This window comes from Nomia melanderi, chromosome 8 (genome assembly GCF_051020985.1).
Source record: "Nomia melanderi isolate GNS246 chromosome 8, iyNomMela1, whole genome shotgun sequence".
Classification (NCBI taxonomy): Eukaryota; Metazoa; Arthropoda; class Insecta; order Hymenoptera; family Halictidae; genus Nomia; species Nomia melanderi.
Genome location: NC_135006.1, coordinates 1,656,815 through 1,676,225, shown reverse-complemented (window position 1 = coordinate 1,676,225; position 19,411 = coordinate 1,656,815). Strand labels below are relative to the sequence as shown.

The 19,411-nt window shown below is 32.7% G+C and overlaps 4 protein-coding genes across 12 annotated transcripts; 1 reads left to right on the top strand and 3 right to left on the bottom strand.

Moving 5' to 3' along the window:
• Nucleotides 1–218: 218 nt before the first annotated feature.
• Nucleotides 219–14,308, bottom strand: Isha (Insulator su(Hw) mRNA adaptor). Of its 2 annotated transcripts, XM_031975530.2 has the most exons (19): nucleotides 14,113–14,308; nucleotides 13,181–13,309; nucleotides 12,803–13,094; nucleotides 12,512–12,699; nucleotides 12,158–12,433; nucleotides 11,901–12,047; nucleotides 11,581–11,831; nucleotides 11,272–11,493; nucleotides 11,065–11,198; nucleotides 10,728–10,936; nucleotides 10,467–10,644; nucleotides 10,102–10,410; nucleotides 9,607–9,834; nucleotides 9,238–9,512; nucleotides 8,843–9,091; nucleotides 8,301–8,764; nucleotides 7,724–8,004; nucleotides 6,826–7,448; nucleotides 219–362 (listed from the first exon to the last, which is right to left on the bottom strand). In XM_031975530.2, exons 1-18 carry the CDS (start codon nucleotides 14,140–14,142, stop codon nucleotides 6,832–6,834), a joined length of 4,479 nt encoding a protein of 1,492 aa, XP_031831390.1. In that variant the 5' UTR covers nucleotides 14,143–14,308; the 3' UTR covers nucleotides 219–362; nucleotides 6,826–6,831. The 2 variants fall into 2 exon arrangements, with proteins under 2 accessions (XP_031831390.1, XP_031831389.1); XM_031975529.2 differs by lacking the exon at nucleotides 219–362 and having other exon boundaries at nucleotides 6,187–7,448.
• LOC116426509 (proteasome assembly chaperone 2) lies at nucleotides 13,849–15,935 on the top strand. Of its 7 annotated transcripts, none has more exons than XM_031975537.2 (3): nucleotides 13,849–14,096; nucleotides 15,111–15,445; nucleotides 15,522–15,935. In XM_031975537.2, the coding sequence occupies exons 2-3, from the start codon at nucleotides 15,113–15,115 to the stop codon at nucleotides 15,933–15,935; spliced, it is 747 nt and encodes a 248-aa protein (XP_031831397.1). In that variant the 5' UTR covers nucleotides 13,849–14,096; nucleotides 15,111–15,112. The 7 variants fall into 7 exon arrangements, with proteins under 7 accessions (XP_031831397.1, XP_031831401.1, XP_031831402.1 ...); XM_031975541.2 differs by lacking the exon at nucleotides 13,849–14,096 and adding an exon at nucleotides 14,361–14,452; XM_031975542.2 differs by lacking the exon at nucleotides 13,849–14,096 and adding an exon at nucleotides 14,411–14,560.
• Nucleotides 15,936–16,028: 93 nt separating this feature from the next.
• Tapdelta (Translocon-associated protein delta) lies at nucleotides 16,029–17,049 on the bottom strand. The gene is made up of 2 exons (XM_031975543.2): nucleotides 16,612–17,049; nucleotides 16,029–16,481 (listed from the first exon to the last, which is right to left on the bottom strand). Exons 1-2 carry the CDS (start codon nucleotides 16,861–16,863, stop codon nucleotides 16,221–16,223), a joined length of 513 nt encoding a protein of 170 aa, XP_031831403.1. The 5' UTR covers nucleotides 16,864–17,049; the 3' UTR covers nucleotides 16,029–16,220.
• Nucleotides 17,050–17,763: 714 nt separating this feature from the next.
• LOC116426455 (pleckstrin homology domain-containing family J member 1) lies at nucleotides 17,764–19,402 on the bottom strand. 2 transcript variants are annotated; one of them, XM_031975430.2, is made up of 3 exons: nucleotides 19,221–19,402; nucleotides 18,933–19,057; nucleotides 17,764–18,812 (listed from the first exon to the last, which is right to left on the bottom strand). In XM_031975430.2, exons 2-3 carry the CDS (start codon nucleotides 19,021–19,023, stop codon nucleotides 18,331–18,333), a joined length of 573 nt encoding a protein of 190 aa, XP_031831290.1. In that variant the 5' UTR covers nucleotides 19,024–19,057; nucleotides 19,221–19,402; the 3' UTR covers nucleotides 17,764–18,330. The 2 variants fall into 2 exon arrangements, with proteins under 2 accessions (XP_031831290.1, XP_031831289.1); XM_031975429.2 differs by having other exon boundaries at nucleotides 18,933–19,395.
• Nucleotides 19,403–19,411: the final 9 nt, after the last annotated feature.

Sequence of the window (19,411 nt, the reverse complement as noted above, 5' to 3'; positions counted from 1 at the left end):
ATAAGAAATTAATATTAAATAAGTATCTCTTTCTGTTATCATAATCATTAACTTACTTTCTAATGGAAGATACAAAGAAAAATTTATTGACAAAAAAATAGAATTCTATTTTATGTAACATTTAACTAATTTTTGTATGTTGAACACTTCCAAGGAGTGTCAATTGTTACAATGAAGAAACTATATAAGAGATAAACGATTGTAAATAAAAATGCAAAGGAAAATTATACTTCATATGATTTTGAGATTACAATATACATTTATATCTCAATTTTATTAAAATGCTCATGTTTACAATAAATACACAGAAATGAGGAAAAATCTCGCAATAGATCCATTCGTCGTTCCAAGACGTAAAGTGCCTGAAACAGATAACAATACACATATTTAGCTTTAAAGTCAAGTATTACCGTTAAAAAATTTATTTATTTCGCAGTTTTGAAAAATGCAACGGAAAGATCAAGAATTAAGAAGAAATGAAGCTCGATAAAAAATAAAGTTTGATTTCTTTTAACGTTTTACCGTTTAAATCAATTCCTCATTAAATTGACGCGGTATAAAAAGTGGACAGTAACTATCAATATAAATGTAAGCAAGTATTTACATAGACAACTCGTGAACATTAATTTATCTTCCAGATATTAGAACACCCTTTTTTATACGTAAACTATAAATATTACTTCATATTTTCGAGTAGAAAAAATTAAGATTTACATTTAAATAATATAGTGAACATTGTAGTATATATGGAGTATAATTAATATTTGACAACAAAAAGAATTATTCTTTTCACTTATATAATATAATCAATTCAAATATATTAAATCTATTAGCAAGTGAAATTACCAATTTTAAATTGCCAAATTACGTTTCTATTAGATAAGATTCGAGTTAGTTACCCGATTATGCTCGATATGTTTACAGTGCATCGTACTGTATAAGTATTCGTATTATTTAATATAATCCTTTCTTTCTTTACAAGAGACGTATGATATTTTCATCTCTATCCGTAAAACAACAACGGAGCTTCATTGAAAATGTTACTACTAAAGGTACTATACGTAACTTGAATATGTTAATAATGCATGAAGGTGGTAGACAATGATCATAAAAAATATCAGCAATCATTTAATTATCGACAGTAACTTCCTTATTATCTAATTATAGTTCAATTATATATTCGCAAAATATTCGATGTCGGTTATCAATTACAAGAACGCATGACCGTTCGAGGTTACTATCCGTGTGACGGTAGACCATATAAAATATTGCATACTGTTCCCTCAAAATTTGAGGTGGCGATAAATTTGTATGTAGCAAATATATTATTATATTCGATCCAATCATTACCCCAATCGTTTTAGCGTAACACGTTTACAGAGATTTTCTTTTCTCGTTGTTTGCACAGTTAAGGAAATCAAATAATATTCTTATTTAACGTAAGATTATCGAGCAGGGCAAATGATATAGAAATCAACGTGCTGTGAATTAAAACCCACTTTATTAAATGTTCAAAATGGTGTACACTGGTTTTCATTGAAATATTTATCGATCCTTCGAATATTCGTGATCCCGAACATCCGACAATATCAATGAATATAACCATTAGAATGTAAACAGAATACGTTATCTATATATTATTCTTATTTTGTTCACATTTCTTCAACTATGCAAGCGACGGACAATATTTCGTTCAAAGTTATCTATTATTTAAAAATGTATCAAAAGTTCAAATATCCCTTCGTTCGAGATCATATTTTGCGTAGTTAAAGAAACAGGAACGAATTTACTGGAAAGCACCTAGCTGAACATTGATTTCCAACGATATTATCAGACACCCGATATAATCGTAACGAAAGATAAACATTTTTGGTACGTGTACACCATTTTAAACGTTCGATTTTGGAAGAAGGTATTTCTCATTCACACGTTGGTCCATTTGCCATCCCATCTTATATATGTAGCTCTGTCATTGTATATGTTTCGTTAACTGTGCAAAATATGAAAAAAAAGAGAATATTTCAAATGAACGAAACAACCGATAACGTAAAGATTGCTTATGCATCGTTTCATTTTAGCACACGATGAGTTTTCTACGCCCACTGTTTAGGGGTAACTCAGTAATGTAATCTTTAAAATAACCTTAAAATATAACAAAAAAGAAAGAAAAATGAATGCTGAATCTATACTTAGTGACGGGTCCACGTTGCGTTCGAACAAGTTCGAACATTTATAGAGGGGATAGTCCAAACAGGTTCGAACTTCGAACCAGCATTCGAATGTAATCAAGCTTAATATGTACGTTGACCGCCACGAGAATGTTTAGCGTCTTGGTCGATTTCAAATTCCTCATGTTACTAATATTTTGATTTGACATCAGTTTTCTTCTTGCAATTGTTTTCAGGCAATTTAGAAGCTCCGGCCATAGGCGACCACCGGCGATCAACGTGTTAAAAGCACGTGGTCGAGTTCATAAAACGAATCGCGCACAAGTAAAAATTTCATTTTCCGTTCTTTCGCTCGAATCTCATGAAATATCGTCCGCCTGAAAATGGAATTGAAAAGAAAAAATAAATAAAAATTTCATAGGTGCGCCGTTCGTTTTATAATCAGTAGAACACCAAGAATTCGCTCCCAAGTCTGAAACGTTCGAAGAGCATTGCTCGGGACGCTCGGAACGTTCGAAAATCCGATCTTGTTCGAACATTACGTCATTCGTAGATGGTTTGAACAAGTCGATCATTCTTGCTCGTGAACCCATCGTTGTTTGTTCCAATCCAATATGTTTAGAAAGATCTGTAACGTTTCACGCGGGACACCCTATGCATGACACAATCTTAAATCCGATATTGACCACGAACCTCTGCGCATGTGCGTATCAATTTTTCCCACCGATCAAATCGACGTCAATAACAGGTTACGAAATACGCACGCACCGCCGCTCGATTCGAAAAATGGATTTAAAAAGAAGAAAAAAAAAGAAAAAAAAATAAAGAAACATGGAACAGCACGTTACACAAAACATGATTCTGACGAGGACCGTCTGGTACTCGATTCAATGACACTGAGAACAAGTAATATGTATTTGCCCGATAAAAGAATAAAAAGAATAACTTATTTACAATCTACCATGTAATAGATTGATACATAAATATGATCTTCGTTGCCTTTCCCATTTGTTGATCCTGTTATTGCTCGTCATTTTGTATATAAATTAATGAACAAAACAGTTGTATAAACAACAATTTGTTCATGCGAATGAAGTAATCGTACGTCCTTCTTGTTTTTTTTGCTCATTAAGCTATTCCCTTAAAATTGAAAAAAAAAATGGAACTTTTTTTTTCTTAAACTCTGCTCCGGAGTGGTGCACGGGCTCTTTATACTACTTTCAGTTACGTTTTTTCTTATTTCTTTCTCGTTACCTTCAAAGGAAGCTTATAATATCCGGTAAAAAAATATTATTACATTCTGGACGAACCTGCGATAACATGAACCTATTGACATTACATGCTTCGATTTTCATCCAATATTGGTAATTTCGAAATGAATCGTATCAGAATTAATACTATTCGTTAAATTAAATTCAAACATTTTTTTTTTGTAATTCTGTCAGTGATTCGACAAACTAGGTTACCTAATCTAGCCAATAATTAGAAACAATCAATTAAGAGAACAACAAATTTTTGTTTTACGTTTAATCACTAATTTTCACTCATCGAATAATTATATTTATCTCGTGTGCAATCATTACTTCTACCGTCAATTATTGCACAATAATTACAACTCGAATGTACACATCATTATTATTATTATTCTTTATGGCGTTTCGTAATAATTAAACTCTACGCATTAATTGCAAAAGATATACTAATATTGCTAATGATTAAAACCGAATTAATTATCATCAATTTAATTGCTAGGAAATTTAAGTGAACTGTATGCAGTTCATTTGACGATTCGCTTGAGTATACTTGAAAAAAACGGTTAATTAAAAAATGAAAAATTACGTTGTTTCAGACGATTTGTTTCGTTTGGATACCCAAATCGTTTGTACAACATCGACAACGATATTAACAAGGGGTCAGCGGATTTCGGAATACTTTCGTAGTAGTTCGTCCAGAAAGAAATATAGCATTCAGTATATAAATATAATGAGTTATAAACACAACAGTACCTTGCACTTGTCACTCAGTTTGAGCGCAAGCGACCTGGTGGCTGGTGTTCCATCGTCGTGTGGCGACAGAGAGAGAGACTCACGCATGTGAACACACGAGTACGAGTACTGAACAAGTATCCAAAGCTGCTCTGAAAAGATTTCATTCCATTCCGAATATCGTTCACAATGTATCTTCTTTTTTCTTTTCCTCGTTAATGACTGTGCAAAATCAGGCTACATAGATTCTACTATAAACTGTTGATATCTCAGTATATATTATTCGATATTCGGAGGAAAAATTTTCCAGACAAAAATTGCGTAGTTGAAACGTATATCTATATAAAATGTTTGAAATGAAATTAAAATTAAATCTGAAGCATATTAAAAGCTATAATACTTCGTTTTTTTTTATATAAGAATACTCCTGCACTTAAAAATAAAAAAAACTGAGAATTATGTTAATACACACATGATAATCGTAATAATCGTTAGAAGTAATAATTGATTTGATTCTGTTTCCTTGAAATGATCGTGAAACGACAAGTTACGCATAATACAGAAATAGTTCTTAATAAGTAAACTATGTAAGAACAATTTATTAACATTATTTGGCTCATTGTGCGTTCTTATCTGAACCGTGCAACTATTCTCTGAAACATTTTTCTGCAATCCAGTTGAGAGTTTTCGTTTCAATGCAAACAAAAGCAGGAAAAACTAAAAAAATAGTTCGAATTGTTTATATACGTGATTGAATGCGTTGGCGAACAATCCAACTTCCTAATTTCTCTACAAAGACTCCCAGATAAAATTACTTCAGAACTTTATAATTGGGTACGTTTCAATTAAATGAATTCAATTGAAAGAATCCAATATACCAGGAGCTTTTTTTCTTTTGAAAATAAAAAAAAAGAACATAAGACAATTCCGGGAGCCAAGCGGAATGAAAGGCTATGATTCTGCTTACGAAGAAAGATGTTATATAGAAAATATTTATTTTTCGTTTGTTTGATTGAGCTACGCCGAACAACGGCGCTATATATACTCTCGCTGTCTATTTCACTTTCTTTCACTCCCTCTCTCTCTCTCTCTCTCTCTCTCTCTCTCTCATTCATTCACTCTGTCCCATTCTTTATAGTTTACATTCACACTCATACATATATATATGTGTATATATACATAAATATATATTTACGTATATATACATGTGTGTATATACATATATATGTATATATTCATATATATAATCTCTCTCTCTATCTATTTAAATATTTGCGGCGGTAGAATCTTGGTTATCCGAATCAGCGCCCATATATTTTAACTTCTGACGTTTTCTGTTGATCGAACGTTCAATTCTGTACAAATGTAACATTATCTCTCATAATGTTCACATAACACTATAAGTATAATTAATAATTAATAATACAAATCACGTTAAAAAGATACAATAAAAAATTAAATTTACAATATGTGAAATCTATTATTATAAAAGTTGTATTGAATGTGGAGTTCAATCAACGGAAATGTCCATATGAAAATACTTGAAGTTTGTTAAGATATACGGTTAATCAAGATCCTACTATTAAGATTCATCTATCTATACAGTAGGTACAGTTTGAATATGTACAATCAATTATTTCCTAGACTCTTGAAAATGTAAAAAAAAATGTTTACGCAGAAATTGTATTGTTTCACAGAGAAACTTACTTAATGAACTTCGACTCGTTTTTTTTTTCATTTATTGTTTCAAAGATTTCAAAGTTATTAATTTTTGTCCGAAATGAAACTACAATATATTCATATTGTGCGTACCGAGATGAATTCAATGAGTTAAATGTTAGTTTAATAAAAGTTCGTAGTTCCATTTAAAAATTTAAATGGTAAGTTTGAAATCCTTGCGCCTAATAAATAACAAATCTATCTCAGCTTAGTTCACTATCGTTTTTCTCATATGAAACAAAGCAAATTTCTGCATAAACAATAATGTATCTTTAGTAACCTAAGAATTAATTGAATATACGCGTTCAAACATGCACTGTATAATTGTTTACTACGAAAATACAAAAGTATTTACAATTTAATAAATAAATCGCCACTTGGAGTATCCACGGGTCATAGGTCCTGTGCTTTTAAATCACAGCGCCTCACACGTGTAGCCGATTAAAAAAATCTAATTTTTTTGAAATTTGAAACGCTGACTTAAAGAAAAACCTTGTTTCTCGCCAAGCAATCATATTTTCGTCTATTTACTTTGTGTGTCACATAATATAAAAGCCAATTTCAATTTTATGTTGTTCCACTTAATTTATAACACTATGTTTCTCCATTTTTTCATTTTTAAGCGAGATCAAGATTCATATCTCCCCAATTTAATTTGTTACAGTCCCTTTGAACTTTGTAGTTTTTATAACTATCACTAAAAACAAGAAATATCTGCATTGATATTTCAAGGTCGATATCTTAAAGCAGCAAACAATCAATTGGTAATAATACCATTACTGATACACGATAATTAGTATCCATTACTGATACACGATAAGAACTAACATTCAGCGTTTCATTTTCCAAAGAAGCTATTTCGTTTCGCCCTAGCTTGGCTCAAAACAATGAGTCCTCCCTCACACCACTCCACAGAGTAAGAAAAAATCTTAAAGAGAAAAATCGCTCTTTACTTTGGTCTAAGAATCCCTGCGGTCCTCTTCCTCCTTCTTTGTTTCAATGCCTTGTTCTTGGTTTGTCTCAACTGCTGTCTGTTCCGAATCCTCCTCCTTTTCACTGGGAATCACTTCCATTGTTACTTCATCTTTTACTTCTTCGGCTTTTACAACAACCTCCTCTTCTTTAACAAGTTCTTCTTTTTCGTCAGCTGCAACGGAAACTGGTTCTTGCTCCTTGGAATCCTCCGTTTCTTCCCCAGATGGACTCACGTTAGCCCACCTAGATTTGCGTCCCCTATTGTTTCGATTGTCCCTTTCTATGTTTTGGTTGTTTGGATGTTTACCAGCTTTCTTGTCTCTGGTATTGTCTCTTTGCGAGTGATTTTCAGCGTCAGGTGGCCACGAACCAGGAGGATGTTCCTGATTCCTCCATGGGGCAGCAGATTCTGGAGGAAGAATCGAAGGAGGACCCATAGGGCCGAATGGAGGCCTTACGTGAGGGCGAATGTCATCGAAAGGAGGTCTGAAAAAGGCATCCGGCTCACGAGGATCAAATGGTGGCCCACGAGGACCGAAAGGCCTCATGCCAGGGCGAAGAGGACGAGGCCCTAACCCCCGTGGATGGAACATTAAAGGTCCTGGAAAAAAGATGTTCATTAAGATTTTTTTCATCGATTGAATTATACATTCTAAGTAGTACAACCTTAAAATTAAACAGATACCTAAATATCTTCTCTTTTAAAAATTTGATTTTTACTTAGAAAAAGCTTTACAACCTTATCATGTAATTTTATAGAACAGAAAACTTGTTACTAAGGTGCGAAGTTACTTCTGAATTTAAAAAATGTTGAAAATATTACATAATCTCAAATCACTATATACAGATATTCTCAATTACAGAAATTATTCTTACCAGGGCCACGGGCACCAAGTGGAGCTGGACGAGGTCCAAACCCATCTGGATGTCCAGGTCTAGGACCTCTAGGTCCCATAATAGGCGGCATTCCAAACATGGGTTCAATACCAAAGAATTCTCGTCGCCTCGGTTCAAAATCGCCGCGATCTAGATGTCCTCTTGGATCAAAACCGTCCTGAAGCCGTGGATCAAATCCATCTCGTCTAATTTCAAAGTCAAACCGATCCCGATCGTCGAGCGGTCTTCTTCCTCGTACTTCAGACCTATCGAATTCCTCCCTTTGCCAAAAAAGTATAATCAATTACTAATATGCTTAAATTTATTTACATTAATTACTTAAAAACAAAATACTCAATACTGAATCGATATCCACCATTATTCATCAGACTTTGTAATATATCTTTTATATCAATATTATGTTGCAACTAATGGGTCGTTTTTCTCCATGAAGTAGAAAATTAAAATTGCAGAGTGAACTGTCGCAAATTCTTTCTTAGAAAAAGAATCAATTAAGGTACGGATACCTTTGAAATTATACTAAAAAGATACCATTGTAATTATACTATGAACCTACCTCTGTTCTCTAGGGGGTCCAAGTCTTCCGAATTCTTCTATTCTTTGCTGTCCGTGTATCCTATTATCGAATTCTTCTTGGAACATACCAGCCTGTATTCTTGGGGCGTCCATAAACTCTTCATGCATTTGAGATCCTCTAGGCCCCCTTCCAAAATTTTGTCTGTCTCTTTGTTGCTGAAACTCTCTTGGATCCTGAGGATTTCGGAAATCTGGAGGTCGAGCAGGAAAATCACTTCTTTCTTGAGGCAAGCCAAATTTCGGTAAATCCATTAAGGACGAAAGAGGTTCGCCGCGTGCAGTTCGAGCGTCATCAAAAGTCCTATCAGATCTGTCTCGATCCTGGCGAGTACGAGCTGGTATTCGGTCACCCCGATCTTCTAATGGAAGTGTACCGTCAGCCAACTGACGAAGACGATCAGCTAAACTCGGTTTACCATCTTTTTTCGGAGTAGAATCATTTTCCTGTAAGCAAATTTTTGGTTAATAATGAAAATAGAACTCGTTACTATAACATAATATTTTCAATCGATAAATTCACACCTGAAGGCTTTGATTTTGTGGATTTCCTTCGCGATTTTCTCTGTTTTCCCTCTCCCTTCTGTCATCCCTATCCCTATCTCTGATATCTCTTCTACGATCACGTCCCCGATCTCTTCCTCTACCCCGTTCCCTTCCACGATCCATTCTAGAATCATTGTTGTCCCTATCTCTATGAGACAAATGTGTTTCTCTATCTCTTCTCTCTCTGTTTTCACGTTCCCTGTCCCTTTCTTTGTAATCCCGATGTTGCTAAATTTAAATTGCATTCATATAATTTACTTCGTAATTGTAAATAATATATTATGTCTTAATTGTCAATTTAAAACCTACTTGGAATTAAGTATATCGGACAAATTCAAAATAAATAAATAAAAAGAAACAAAAATAACGTTTACCTCCGATTGTTGATCACCGTCTGGTCTATCCTCGTTTTGTGACAATTGTTGATCAGTTAAATTTCCCTTATTCTTAGCTCCGTTTGAACTTGGAGGCATCGCATCTTCCATTTCTACATCCATATCATCCGCAGAATGTTGTTGCTGAGGTAGTTGCATTTGTAAAGGAGCAGAAGGTCCTACACCGTAAGGTTGGCGTAACATTGGCAGATTTGGCATTCCCGTTTCTGTCGTTGGCGGCGGGACTCCAATTGGAGGAACATTATGTGGCATACCTAAAGATTATTATAAAATTTACTTATTTACCGTGCCTTCTTCTTTTACTATTTTGAATTTAATTACGACATTACTTTTTTTACTCGTACATACCAGTAGAATTGGGTTTATCAGAGGGTGCGGCAGGTGCGGGCAAAGGAATTTGCGTCAATAATCCAACACCCACGCCAGCTCCGAACGGAGAATTAACCTGGGGTGTGAGCATAGTTTGCATCATTCCTGGTGGCCCTAACAGACTTTGCATATTTGGAGGCGGCACACCTATTGGAACATTAGGCATCAAACTATGCGCCATTGGTAATCCCATTGGTCCAATCATACCTAAGCAATAAAATAATAATGTAATATTTTCACTAACTATTAACCCTTTGCCCAACAAAATTATAAAATTTTGTATGACGCATTAATACATGGAACATTGAAATAAAATGGTACCGACCCTTAATTTATGTCAGATATATCTTTATGTTAGTTACAAAAAGTATCATTGATACTTCATAAAAAAAAATAATAAATATTTGTTAAAAAAATATATTCGAGTGCAAAGGATTAAAAAGTGGAATATTCGTAAAATAAAGAATTAATTACGAGGAACTCCTGGCATTGTGAAAGCAGGTGGCATCATCTGTAACTGCGTATTCGGTGGAGGCAGAAGTGCAGCTGATGTGGGTGGTCTAATCGGCGGTGGTTGACTCGTATCAATCACTTGCTGCTGTTGTTGACCCTGCTGTTGGGTCTGTTGAGATTGTTGCTGTTGTGTGCTAGATGTAGGTTGCATCACATTCACAATGCCATCAGCTAAACTTGGCATTGTGGCGGCTGCAACCAAAGCTTGTTGCTGTAATTGCAACTGTTGCTGAAGCATGTCTGCATTTGTTCCGGAATGCTTTAGTTTACCTGTGAATTATATTAAATGAAAATGAATCATTCAATTTATAAGTAACTTGATTTACCTTTCAAGTTAGGCGGCAAAGTATCTTCATCAATCATTCCACCTTCTTCGAGTAATTCTAAATCCTGGTCAGTGACATTAATTAACTTATTCCAAGGGATATAACTAACTCCCAATTCGACTTCCCAATAATCTTTCCATTCTTTTCCTTTAACACCTTTCCCAGGTGCCCAGGCTAACTAAAATGCATAGAAACTATTATTCTAAACATGCGTTTTCCTCACAAAATTTTAAAGTATCAATCGTAAGTTACATAGCTTACAGTAATCGCTTTTCCCTGCATTTTGTGATTTTTAAGCTTGGTAAGAGCTCTGTAGGCATCTTGTCTTCTATTCATACATATAAAAGCGCAACCCCTAGGTGAAATTAGATCTATACTGACAATATCACCAAATTCTCCAAAAGTGTCTGAAAGTTCTTCTTGGTGTACTAATTTAGACAGATGTCCTACCCACAAAGTTGTACTGCAAACTGTAAGAAAATCAAGTTTTTAATGTGAAAACAATATACAGTAGCAGCTTGAATAAATAACAATAATTATTTGTTATTATTGTGATCAGAAATATAGTCAATAATTATTATAATAATATGAAAACTACCGCTTAGTTTATCTCTCACAATTGGTGGCAGGCCTCGTTTGCGTCTTTCTCTTTCTTTTTCTCGTTCTTCCTCGGTCATTTTTTCTCGACTATCATCACGTTTTCTATCCCGTCCTCTATCTCTCGAACGAGACCTACAATGTAATATTCCATAATAAATTAAAAAATTCAAATAAATTATGAAATCAAATTCGATATATTGATTACCTCCTTCTTCTGGATCTACTTCTCGATCGAGATTTTCTATCTCTGTCTCGATCTCTATCCCTATCCCTATCCCTATCCCTATCCCTATCTCTATCTCTATCCCTATGCCGTGGTGATCTAGATCGACTATGATGCCTATATCGGTCAGGTGATCTACTCTGTGATCGTGTACTATCACAATTTACAATTTCTACGCTGCTACTATCTCGTCTTGCACCATTTCTGCAATTTATAAATTATCAAATATTAATTTCACACGAAAATCAAATTAATTGCAAGTCAGAATGAAGGGACGTATTAAGCATTTACCCAGAATAATCTTGTGTATCTTGTCGCTCGTCAAGAAGCGGACTTTTTTGATTTTGATGACCCTGTTGGTTAATCTGCCTGATGTTTGATAAAGGTTGCGAGACATAGGGTAGAGCCGGAGGATAACCAGGAGGTGGTTGACTCATGTCTTGTATAACTCCGCTACTTACATTTGCCGTATATGCGTTTTGTTGATTTGGTTTCAAGATGTCCGACGGTTTTAATTCACATTCCGATGCAAATGGTAGATTCTGAAAAAAAAAATCGTGATACATCGTTTAAACAAATATAAAATTTTATTTTTCACATTAACAACTTACAGGAACAGTTTGAGCCAAATGTTTATCGAACTCCTCCTCCTGCTGCTTCATCTGTTGTAATTTCCTCATCTTTTCTTCCATCTCATGTTGTGATGATGATACATTCCCTTGCATTGTCTGTTGCAATGTTTGAAGCTGTCTCAAAACCTATTACAATTTAAACAATCAACTTATTTTGTTACAGTAAAAATAAGAATTTGTTTAATATCTTAAATAACATGTAAAATCTGTTCTCGAAATTTTTTTTTAATATATACCTCTGGATTTGTTAGGAGGAATCCAAGACTTTCCAAACTATTTCCTGTAGGAACGTTATGTTGGCCAGCATTTGACGCTGTTGTTGCCACTGGTGAATTCGCAACTACAACGTCATCATCTTCTTCTTCACCGTAATCAAAATCCAGGAGCTTCTTATCAAATTTCACAGAAGTTTTTTGTTCATTTGCTGCTTCTTGTTTTTTGAGCAACAACTGTTGCAAATGTTGCAGCTGATCAAGAAAAGAAGCATCCATTTGACCTGAATTAGACTGACCCTAAAAAAGAAAGTGAAATTAATAGTGTAATAAAATACTATAATAAAATTTCAGAAAAAAGAATGATAAAAATCATACCAATAGTTTATTGGCATTAACTATATTTGCTGTCTCCATTTTTGTTTGTGCAAGCCAAACAGGATCAATAGTCTTTGTAGAAGAAAATAACTTCTGATCCTTTACTGCATTCTTTGCAGCTAAAGGGGGTGTTTTAACAGCAGTACCAGTATTGCTTGTGTTATTCGTCGAAGAAGTGTTCAATGTACCTGTAATGTAATAACAATAAACTCAGTATTATTTTACATTTTAACAACCTTAAATTTTCATTTTTCTGATATTATTAAATTATGAAAAGTAAAATTCATTTACCATTTGCATTAACTGCTTGCTCTTTATGGATTGGATGATTTGGATCCGCAAGATCGAATAAAGGTTGTATAACCTCGGATGGAAAAACTGCATTTTTCTGCCAAAGATTTAAAACTCTAATCACTTTGCTTTTATCTTCTTGAGGACATTTTAAAAGGTTCAAGAAGGTGGTTTGCATATTCTTAGCAAAGCGAGGAGCAAATACATCTTTCTCTACCCCAAACTGATGTCTCGACTGACGCACAATTGAATCTATAACGTATAATCCGGGCACTTTGTACTCTGGCTTACACTGAAACGTACAAGCAATAATTAAGCAATCACTCTATACATAAAAATATAAGAACATAAACCTTTAAATAATATACTTATACATACCTTTTGAATGAATTTTTCAACACTTTGCACAACATGCTTATAGAATTTGATTGCCTTAATTGCGCCCCTGGTTAAAGAGTTCATCTTGGCCTTAGAAATCGGCGGTTTGACATCATAAAGAGCTGAAAGCTAGAACATAAGAAAAATATTAATCTCTTGTGAAAATTAATTCTTTATAATACACATTAAAATCATAAACATCCACTAAAAATAACAAAAAATTACAAAAAGATTACAACACGAATTTCAACCACAATCCTACAGAACTAATTGAATTCGAACACAAATTTCATAATTTACTTTTTATATTTCATCTGATCATGTGCCTGTACATTTATATTTACAATAAAATAAAAAAAACATGACAATCTTTGTACCCGAAATTTAAACACTTAGTCTACAACGGTAAACATAAATGTTAATTTATTAACCATAAAATTCTTTACAACCCTTTTACTTATCTACCTTATCCCTCCCCTAGTTATTGTCTTCCTTTAAACACACAAATGCAGACAGACAGACAGACATATTTGTTTCTTCCCACCATCTTACCAACAACATAAATCTCGATTAATAACAATATCCATCGAATCGTGTACCACAAAAACACTCTAAATCACAATAAAGGTTCTTGTTCACTACTCTCCCTCTTGCCTGCGCGTATAGAGATAGTTTCTCCCCCTCTCTTGCACAGAGAGACTAGAAATCAAAGCATTCGTCGAGCACAGAATCACTCGGATCCTTATATCACGATCACTCGAAAACGTCAAGAGAAGCATTTCTTCTAGGACCCTGTCTCACATACGTGTTGCTTACGACTTGGAAATAAGAAGATCGTAAAGGGAAAAGGGAAGAGAAGAAACGAGAGAAACAAGAAGAAAGAGGGATAGTCGGCGGGCTAGAAGAAGAATCGAGGGTAAGAATGAGCTCACCTCCGCGTTAAATGCCTTAACCGCTTCCATTTCGGTGAAGGTGCGAAGCACCAAAGATCTGCTATGATTCACAGGAATCCGTGATTCTCGGGACGTTCAATGTTTTCGCGATAAATCGCATGTCTTTGCTCAGGGCGCACTGTCTAGCTGGGCCATGCCACTCAAGATGGCGACGCTATTTCCCGAAAGGCATCGCGGGGCGGTGATGCGTGACGTCACGTACCGCCGCGGTGCGCAATCGGTAACAAGTTTTGCTTTAATACCGATTATCCTTTACCAATTAAAAACTGACAAGATAAATTTATTATATGAATTTTGATTTAAATTTTACACCTGTGGCGTGTGTATAGATATATATCTATATACGTATATATAGATTACCGAGAGAATTAATAATATTTTATAATTTATTATTATAAAATTATAAAAGCATTTATTTCAACTCAATGTAATAGTATTTATAGGTTAATTTTAATTCAAACTTATACATATTACAATTAATACTTTCCTAATTTAGTTTCATATCATGATCAAATAGTGATTTCTTATTATTATATATTTTATCCATAAATTACATTTGTATACCTAATTATATGCTTATTGATAGGGAACCAAAAATTAGAAAACAGAAGTGCCAACTTTAGCTCGTTAACTAAACCTCGAATATAATTGTTATAAACTTCAATTTAAATTTGTGTATAAATTTCTTTTATATACGTATCTATAAGCAGCTTTAGTGATTTTATTAAAATTAAAATTGAGTTTATAAAGTTTTAAATATTGACATGAATAAAACTATACATGAATTATAATTTCATCATTTTGTTGCACTGACTTGCAAATTTTAAACTTGTACATTTAAAACGGAGCAAGGTTTCTAAATGAATATTTATTTTGTTTAAACGTTATCTTGAAAATATTAATTTGCGGTATAAGGTTGTATAAATCAATTTAATATATATAATAAATAAAATACTTGTTTATTACTTATTTTACAGAAATGATTAAACTACTAGAAGAAATTAATCTTGAAGATTATACCTTAATACTTCCATCAGTGGCAGTTGGAAATGTTGGACAATTATCTATTGATCTATTAATTTCAACTTTAAATCTATACAAAATTGGGTCCATGTGGAGTTCGATATTTCTTCCAATCTGTGGTTATGATCCTTATAATAAAAATACCAATTCTCTATGTACTGCTGCTGATTTTTATCTTGGAACTACTCACAAGATAGTTCTTCTACAACTACGGTCTCCTCATGTTGGTAATTCAACTGATTTTTTCAAAGAACTTGCAGAATTCATTCAACAAAAAAAAATTAGCAAGGTATGTAATATTTTAATAAATATACAATTGTTTGTTCAATTATATTTCTTATGCTAATAATAAGTTTATTTTCTAGATAATCATTTTAACCAGTAGTTATGATTATGAACGATCAGAGAGATCGGATTCAAGTTTAAGATATCTTACCACTGATGACTCATTAATGAATAACAAAACGCTTCTTGAGTCTCTTAAATGGAAAAGATATACAAGGAAAACTTTAATGGAACCTACAGAAAACTTTCATATTCCTGGGGGTGGATTTGCAAATGGATTGTACAATTATCTGAAATCCGTGGATATTCCTTGTACAGTACTTTTCTGTTATTGTTCTGAAGGGGATAATATTTCTGATGCATTAACATTGGTTAAAGGCTTGAATCAGTGGTTAAATATATTAGAAACTACTTCTAACATTGATATCAATGTTAGGTATCCACCATCTTGGGAATATCTTTTTGGTAATCCACCTGCATCAGAACTATATTAAATTTTTCATTTAATCATTGCCTATAATTAATGAAATTCTGATCGTACCGAAATTAACTATAAGTAAAAATTGACACTGTGTAAAAACGAAATATTGGAGGACAGTAAATTAAATATTTAATTAACAATGCGTTATTAATAAATTACAAAATTACATTTAAAAACAAAAATGCCTAAGTAACAATAAAACATAATAATGTGTCTATAGTATTGTTTGTATTAATAAATTCATAGATTTAATTTTTACAATAATTTATTTAAAAAATTAATTATATAAAAAAAGTGTTTAAGCTAATAGCTTGAACTTAGCAGAAAATGCAGAATAAGTGACTAAGGCTGCTAATAGAGCAGCAAGGAGTTCAGAATTGACCCACGGTCCGAGATAAATTCCTGGATTATTAAGTACAACCACTACTAAAGGTTTTACAGTACTGGGATCCTCTCCATTTCTAATAGCTTTACGTATAGCTGCATATCTTTCTTCATCGTATAAGTTTATTCTGTAATCCCCAGAACGTGCCTTTTTCACGTCTTCTGTCCAAGAAACCTATGAAATTCAATATTATTGTATTATTATAATGGAAGCAACAATTCTGTGTATATATATAATTTATATTTACAGCAATCTTCAATTTAGTTTGCTGTAATAATATAAATTTTAATTTTAATGTTCATACCTGATACTTGTTATCAGAGCTTAACCTAGCTGCTGGCAAAGATTTTCCTTCAACTTCTGCATACAACGTGATACCTTTGACACCATTGCTACACTTAAGCACAAATTGTGTTGTAAATGCAACGTTTGTTAAAATTGTTGCATCTTCTGTGACATACGCAGAGGCAACAACTTCGGGTTTTTGGCAAGTTTCACCAAAAATTCCGGAAATTGCACAAATTAATAAAATAAAAGTAACTGCGAATCGATTCATTTTTCTGGTATGTCACTTTTAATTGTTAAATTGTCTAATGCACTAAAAAATAAATTGTAATATTAACTTTCAACTCGTGGAACACTACGACCGATAGCTCAAATCATGTTAGGTTAAGAAATGATTACAATTGATTCGTGGCGGTTTGTCTGAGGTCGCGTGGCTTGCGTGGTTACACGTGGTAAATATTGGAAACAGTGGTACCAATATTTCATCATAAACATTGAATTTTTTTTTTCATTTAAAATAAATTTTCGAAAAATAAAATTTCCTCAAAATATTAAATGTATTAAGAAATAAAATTTTAGTTAGAAATTTTGTGAAAAGTTTCAAATTTAGAAGTACATATCTTGAATCTGTTCAGGGCTGTCGAATTGCCTCCCCTCAAACTAGTGACTTTCGATCAGTGGTTCTTCTATTATCTCTACTGTAAGATCTGCCTGAGTTCTCATTTTCAACTACCAATCATCCACCATGCCACTTCTTCTGATATTTCAATACAAATAGAAGCTTTTATACATATGTATTTGTAGTGGTAATTAACCTTATTGTATGGAGAGGGTAACTCTCGCTGAACGGACCGTGAGGGGAAAAAACCTCCGTGTCATAAGTGATACAATTCAATTAATTTAGTTTAAATTGTTTCTAATATATGAATATGGGGTTGTATGAAATATTCGATACTAATATTATTTTATCAAATCGTTATGCCCAAGATTGTGTAAAGATTTCACACACAAAGAATACAATGTTAAATTTTAAATAGTCGTATTATAAAAAAGAATATTTTAAACAATGGATTACATAATATGTAAAAATTCAATTGTAAAATAAATTAAAATGTTAATAAAGGTATCTAATAAATTCATTTACAATATTACTTAAAAAAATAGGTTTTATTCATCAGAATATTACAAACATGTATCATCGGTTTATATAAATAGATTAGCTATTAGTATTACATTAATGTACAATTATTATAGATTATCATAAATCATTATAAAGAGTATTTGGTATTTGAATACTTAATAAATTTGTATACAGATAAAGTGCAAGCAATAATTGCAATTGCATTGTTCACATTCTCTGATACAAATTGCTTTAAAGGTACAATTACTGTTTTCTTACTGTTTGTATCATATTAGATTGTATACAATGCATTTTAAAAATGATACTATATTATAATGATTTTTTGGTTCGTTGGGAATTTAATAAAATTTATTTTAGAGATATATAAAATTTTCATTATGCTAATAATGAATGATAATATACAATTTCACATCTCTGATATAAATTGTGTAAATTATATATTACCTATAATAAATAAATGTTTAAATTTACTACAGTTTCTTGCAATGATTATCACATTACATTGCAATCCTATATATTTTTAGAGAGTTTTTATATAACTGAATAAGTTTCAGTTTCAGCATATAATCAAAGACTAATTGCATATAATTATATAACTTAAAATTCAATTAAATTTACTTCTTTTGTTACAGTACTTATTGCTGCTGATGTTACAACTGAAGTTGTAAAGGAACGTACATGAGATCGAAAAGTCGATGCTGACTCCCATGCTTCATCTCTAATGATACCTTCATTTCGTGGATACATTAGTAAAGGATCCTTTCCTGTCTTTTTAGATAATATTTCTTTAAGCAATATCAAACGGGATCTCCAATATTCATAACTGGCTTGTTTCAAAGCATTTACCCATTGTTCTACTTGGGATTCTGAACGTCCACTCAATATATGCCTTTTATCATGTTCATCACGAAATGCTATACTAAATGCAAATACTCCTTCCGATGCGCTGTCAACGTTAATATTATAATTTTCTAAAACAATTACACCAGCTGGTTGTCTTCTGTCAATTTGTCCTAATTCGTTGATATTAAAATAAAATAGTAAGTTGCATCTTAACTTAAACCATTTCTCTTTAAAACCTAAAAAAAAAGACAACATCCAAGTTGGAATAAATTATTAATAAAATTTTTAATAATTATAGGTTATATATGAATATCAAATTTACTCGAATAAGTTTTTGAGTAATCAACTAAACTAACCTGACTTGTGTGCTCGTTTATGAGTTAAACGTCCTTCCAGATCAGCGGGGCCACTACTTGCTTCCGCAAGCTCTTTTTCATTAAATTTCATAATGATAAAAAATTATTTACACTTCAAAGCATTCCTGCGTAATACAAATGCTATCGTACAATCATAATATCTATATAATTCATATTGTTCATCGTGTCCACTTTATTCGTTAAAAAGTTTGGCTACAATCCTTGAAACTCACTGCCAATAGTGAACACGGAATTGCAACATTCCGTACTTTATTTTTCATTCTTTACCTTTTATCGACTTTGTCGGTTTCTTCAGATTTGAATTAAAAAGGATTTTCAATAAACATGTTCGGTATATTATTATTTACGATCACACGACTGACAAGATGAACGCTGGTGCGTAACTGAAATATCAATTGTAAAGTTTGCAGAGAATACAGTGAAATTTTGAAAGAGCGCGTTTTACTGTAACAGTCTGT

What these genes read in the sequence shown, in the direction of transcription:
- LOC116426509 (XM_031975537.2), top strand. Translation starts at nt 15,113, where the DNA reads ATGATTAAACTACTAGAAGAAATTAATCTTGAAGATTATACCTTAATA. An exon ending in AACAAAAAAAAATTAGCAAG is followed by an intron (nt 15,446 to 15,521) that starts GTATGTAATATT and finishes TTTATTTTCTAG; the next exon opens with ATAATCATTTTAACCAGTAG.
- LOC116426455 (XM_031975430.2), bottom strand. Translation starts at nt 19,023, where the DNA reads ATGAAATTTAATGAAAAAGAGCTTGCGGAAGCAAGTAGTGGCCCCGCT. An exon ending in TAAACGAGCACACAAGTCAG is followed by an intron (nt 18,813 to 18,932) that starts GTTAGTTTAGTT and finishes CTTTTTTTTTAG; the next exon opens with GTTTTAAAGAGAAATGGTTT.
- Tapdelta (XM_031975543.2), bottom strand. Translation starts at nt 16,863, where the DNA reads ATGAATCGATTCGCAGTTACTTTTATTTTATTAATTTGTGCAATTTCC. An exon ending in GCTCTGATAACAAGTATCAG is followed by an intron (nt 16,482 to 16,611) that starts GTATGAACATTA and finishes TGAATTTCATAG; the next exon opens with GTTTCTTGGACAGAAGACGT.
- Isha (XM_031975530.2), bottom strand. Translation starts at nt 14,142, where the DNA reads ATGGAAGCGGTTAAGGCATTTAACGCGGAG. An exon ending in TCCTCCTAACAAATCCAGAG is followed by an intron (nt 12,048 to 12,157) that starts GTATATATTAAA and finishes AAATTGTAATAG; the next exon opens with GTTTTGAGACAGCTTCAAAC. An exon ending in CACAATGCCAGGAGTTCCTC is followed by an intron (nt 9,835 to 10,101) that starts GTAATTAATTCT and finishes TTTATTGCTTAG; the next exon opens with GTATGATTGGACCAATGGGA.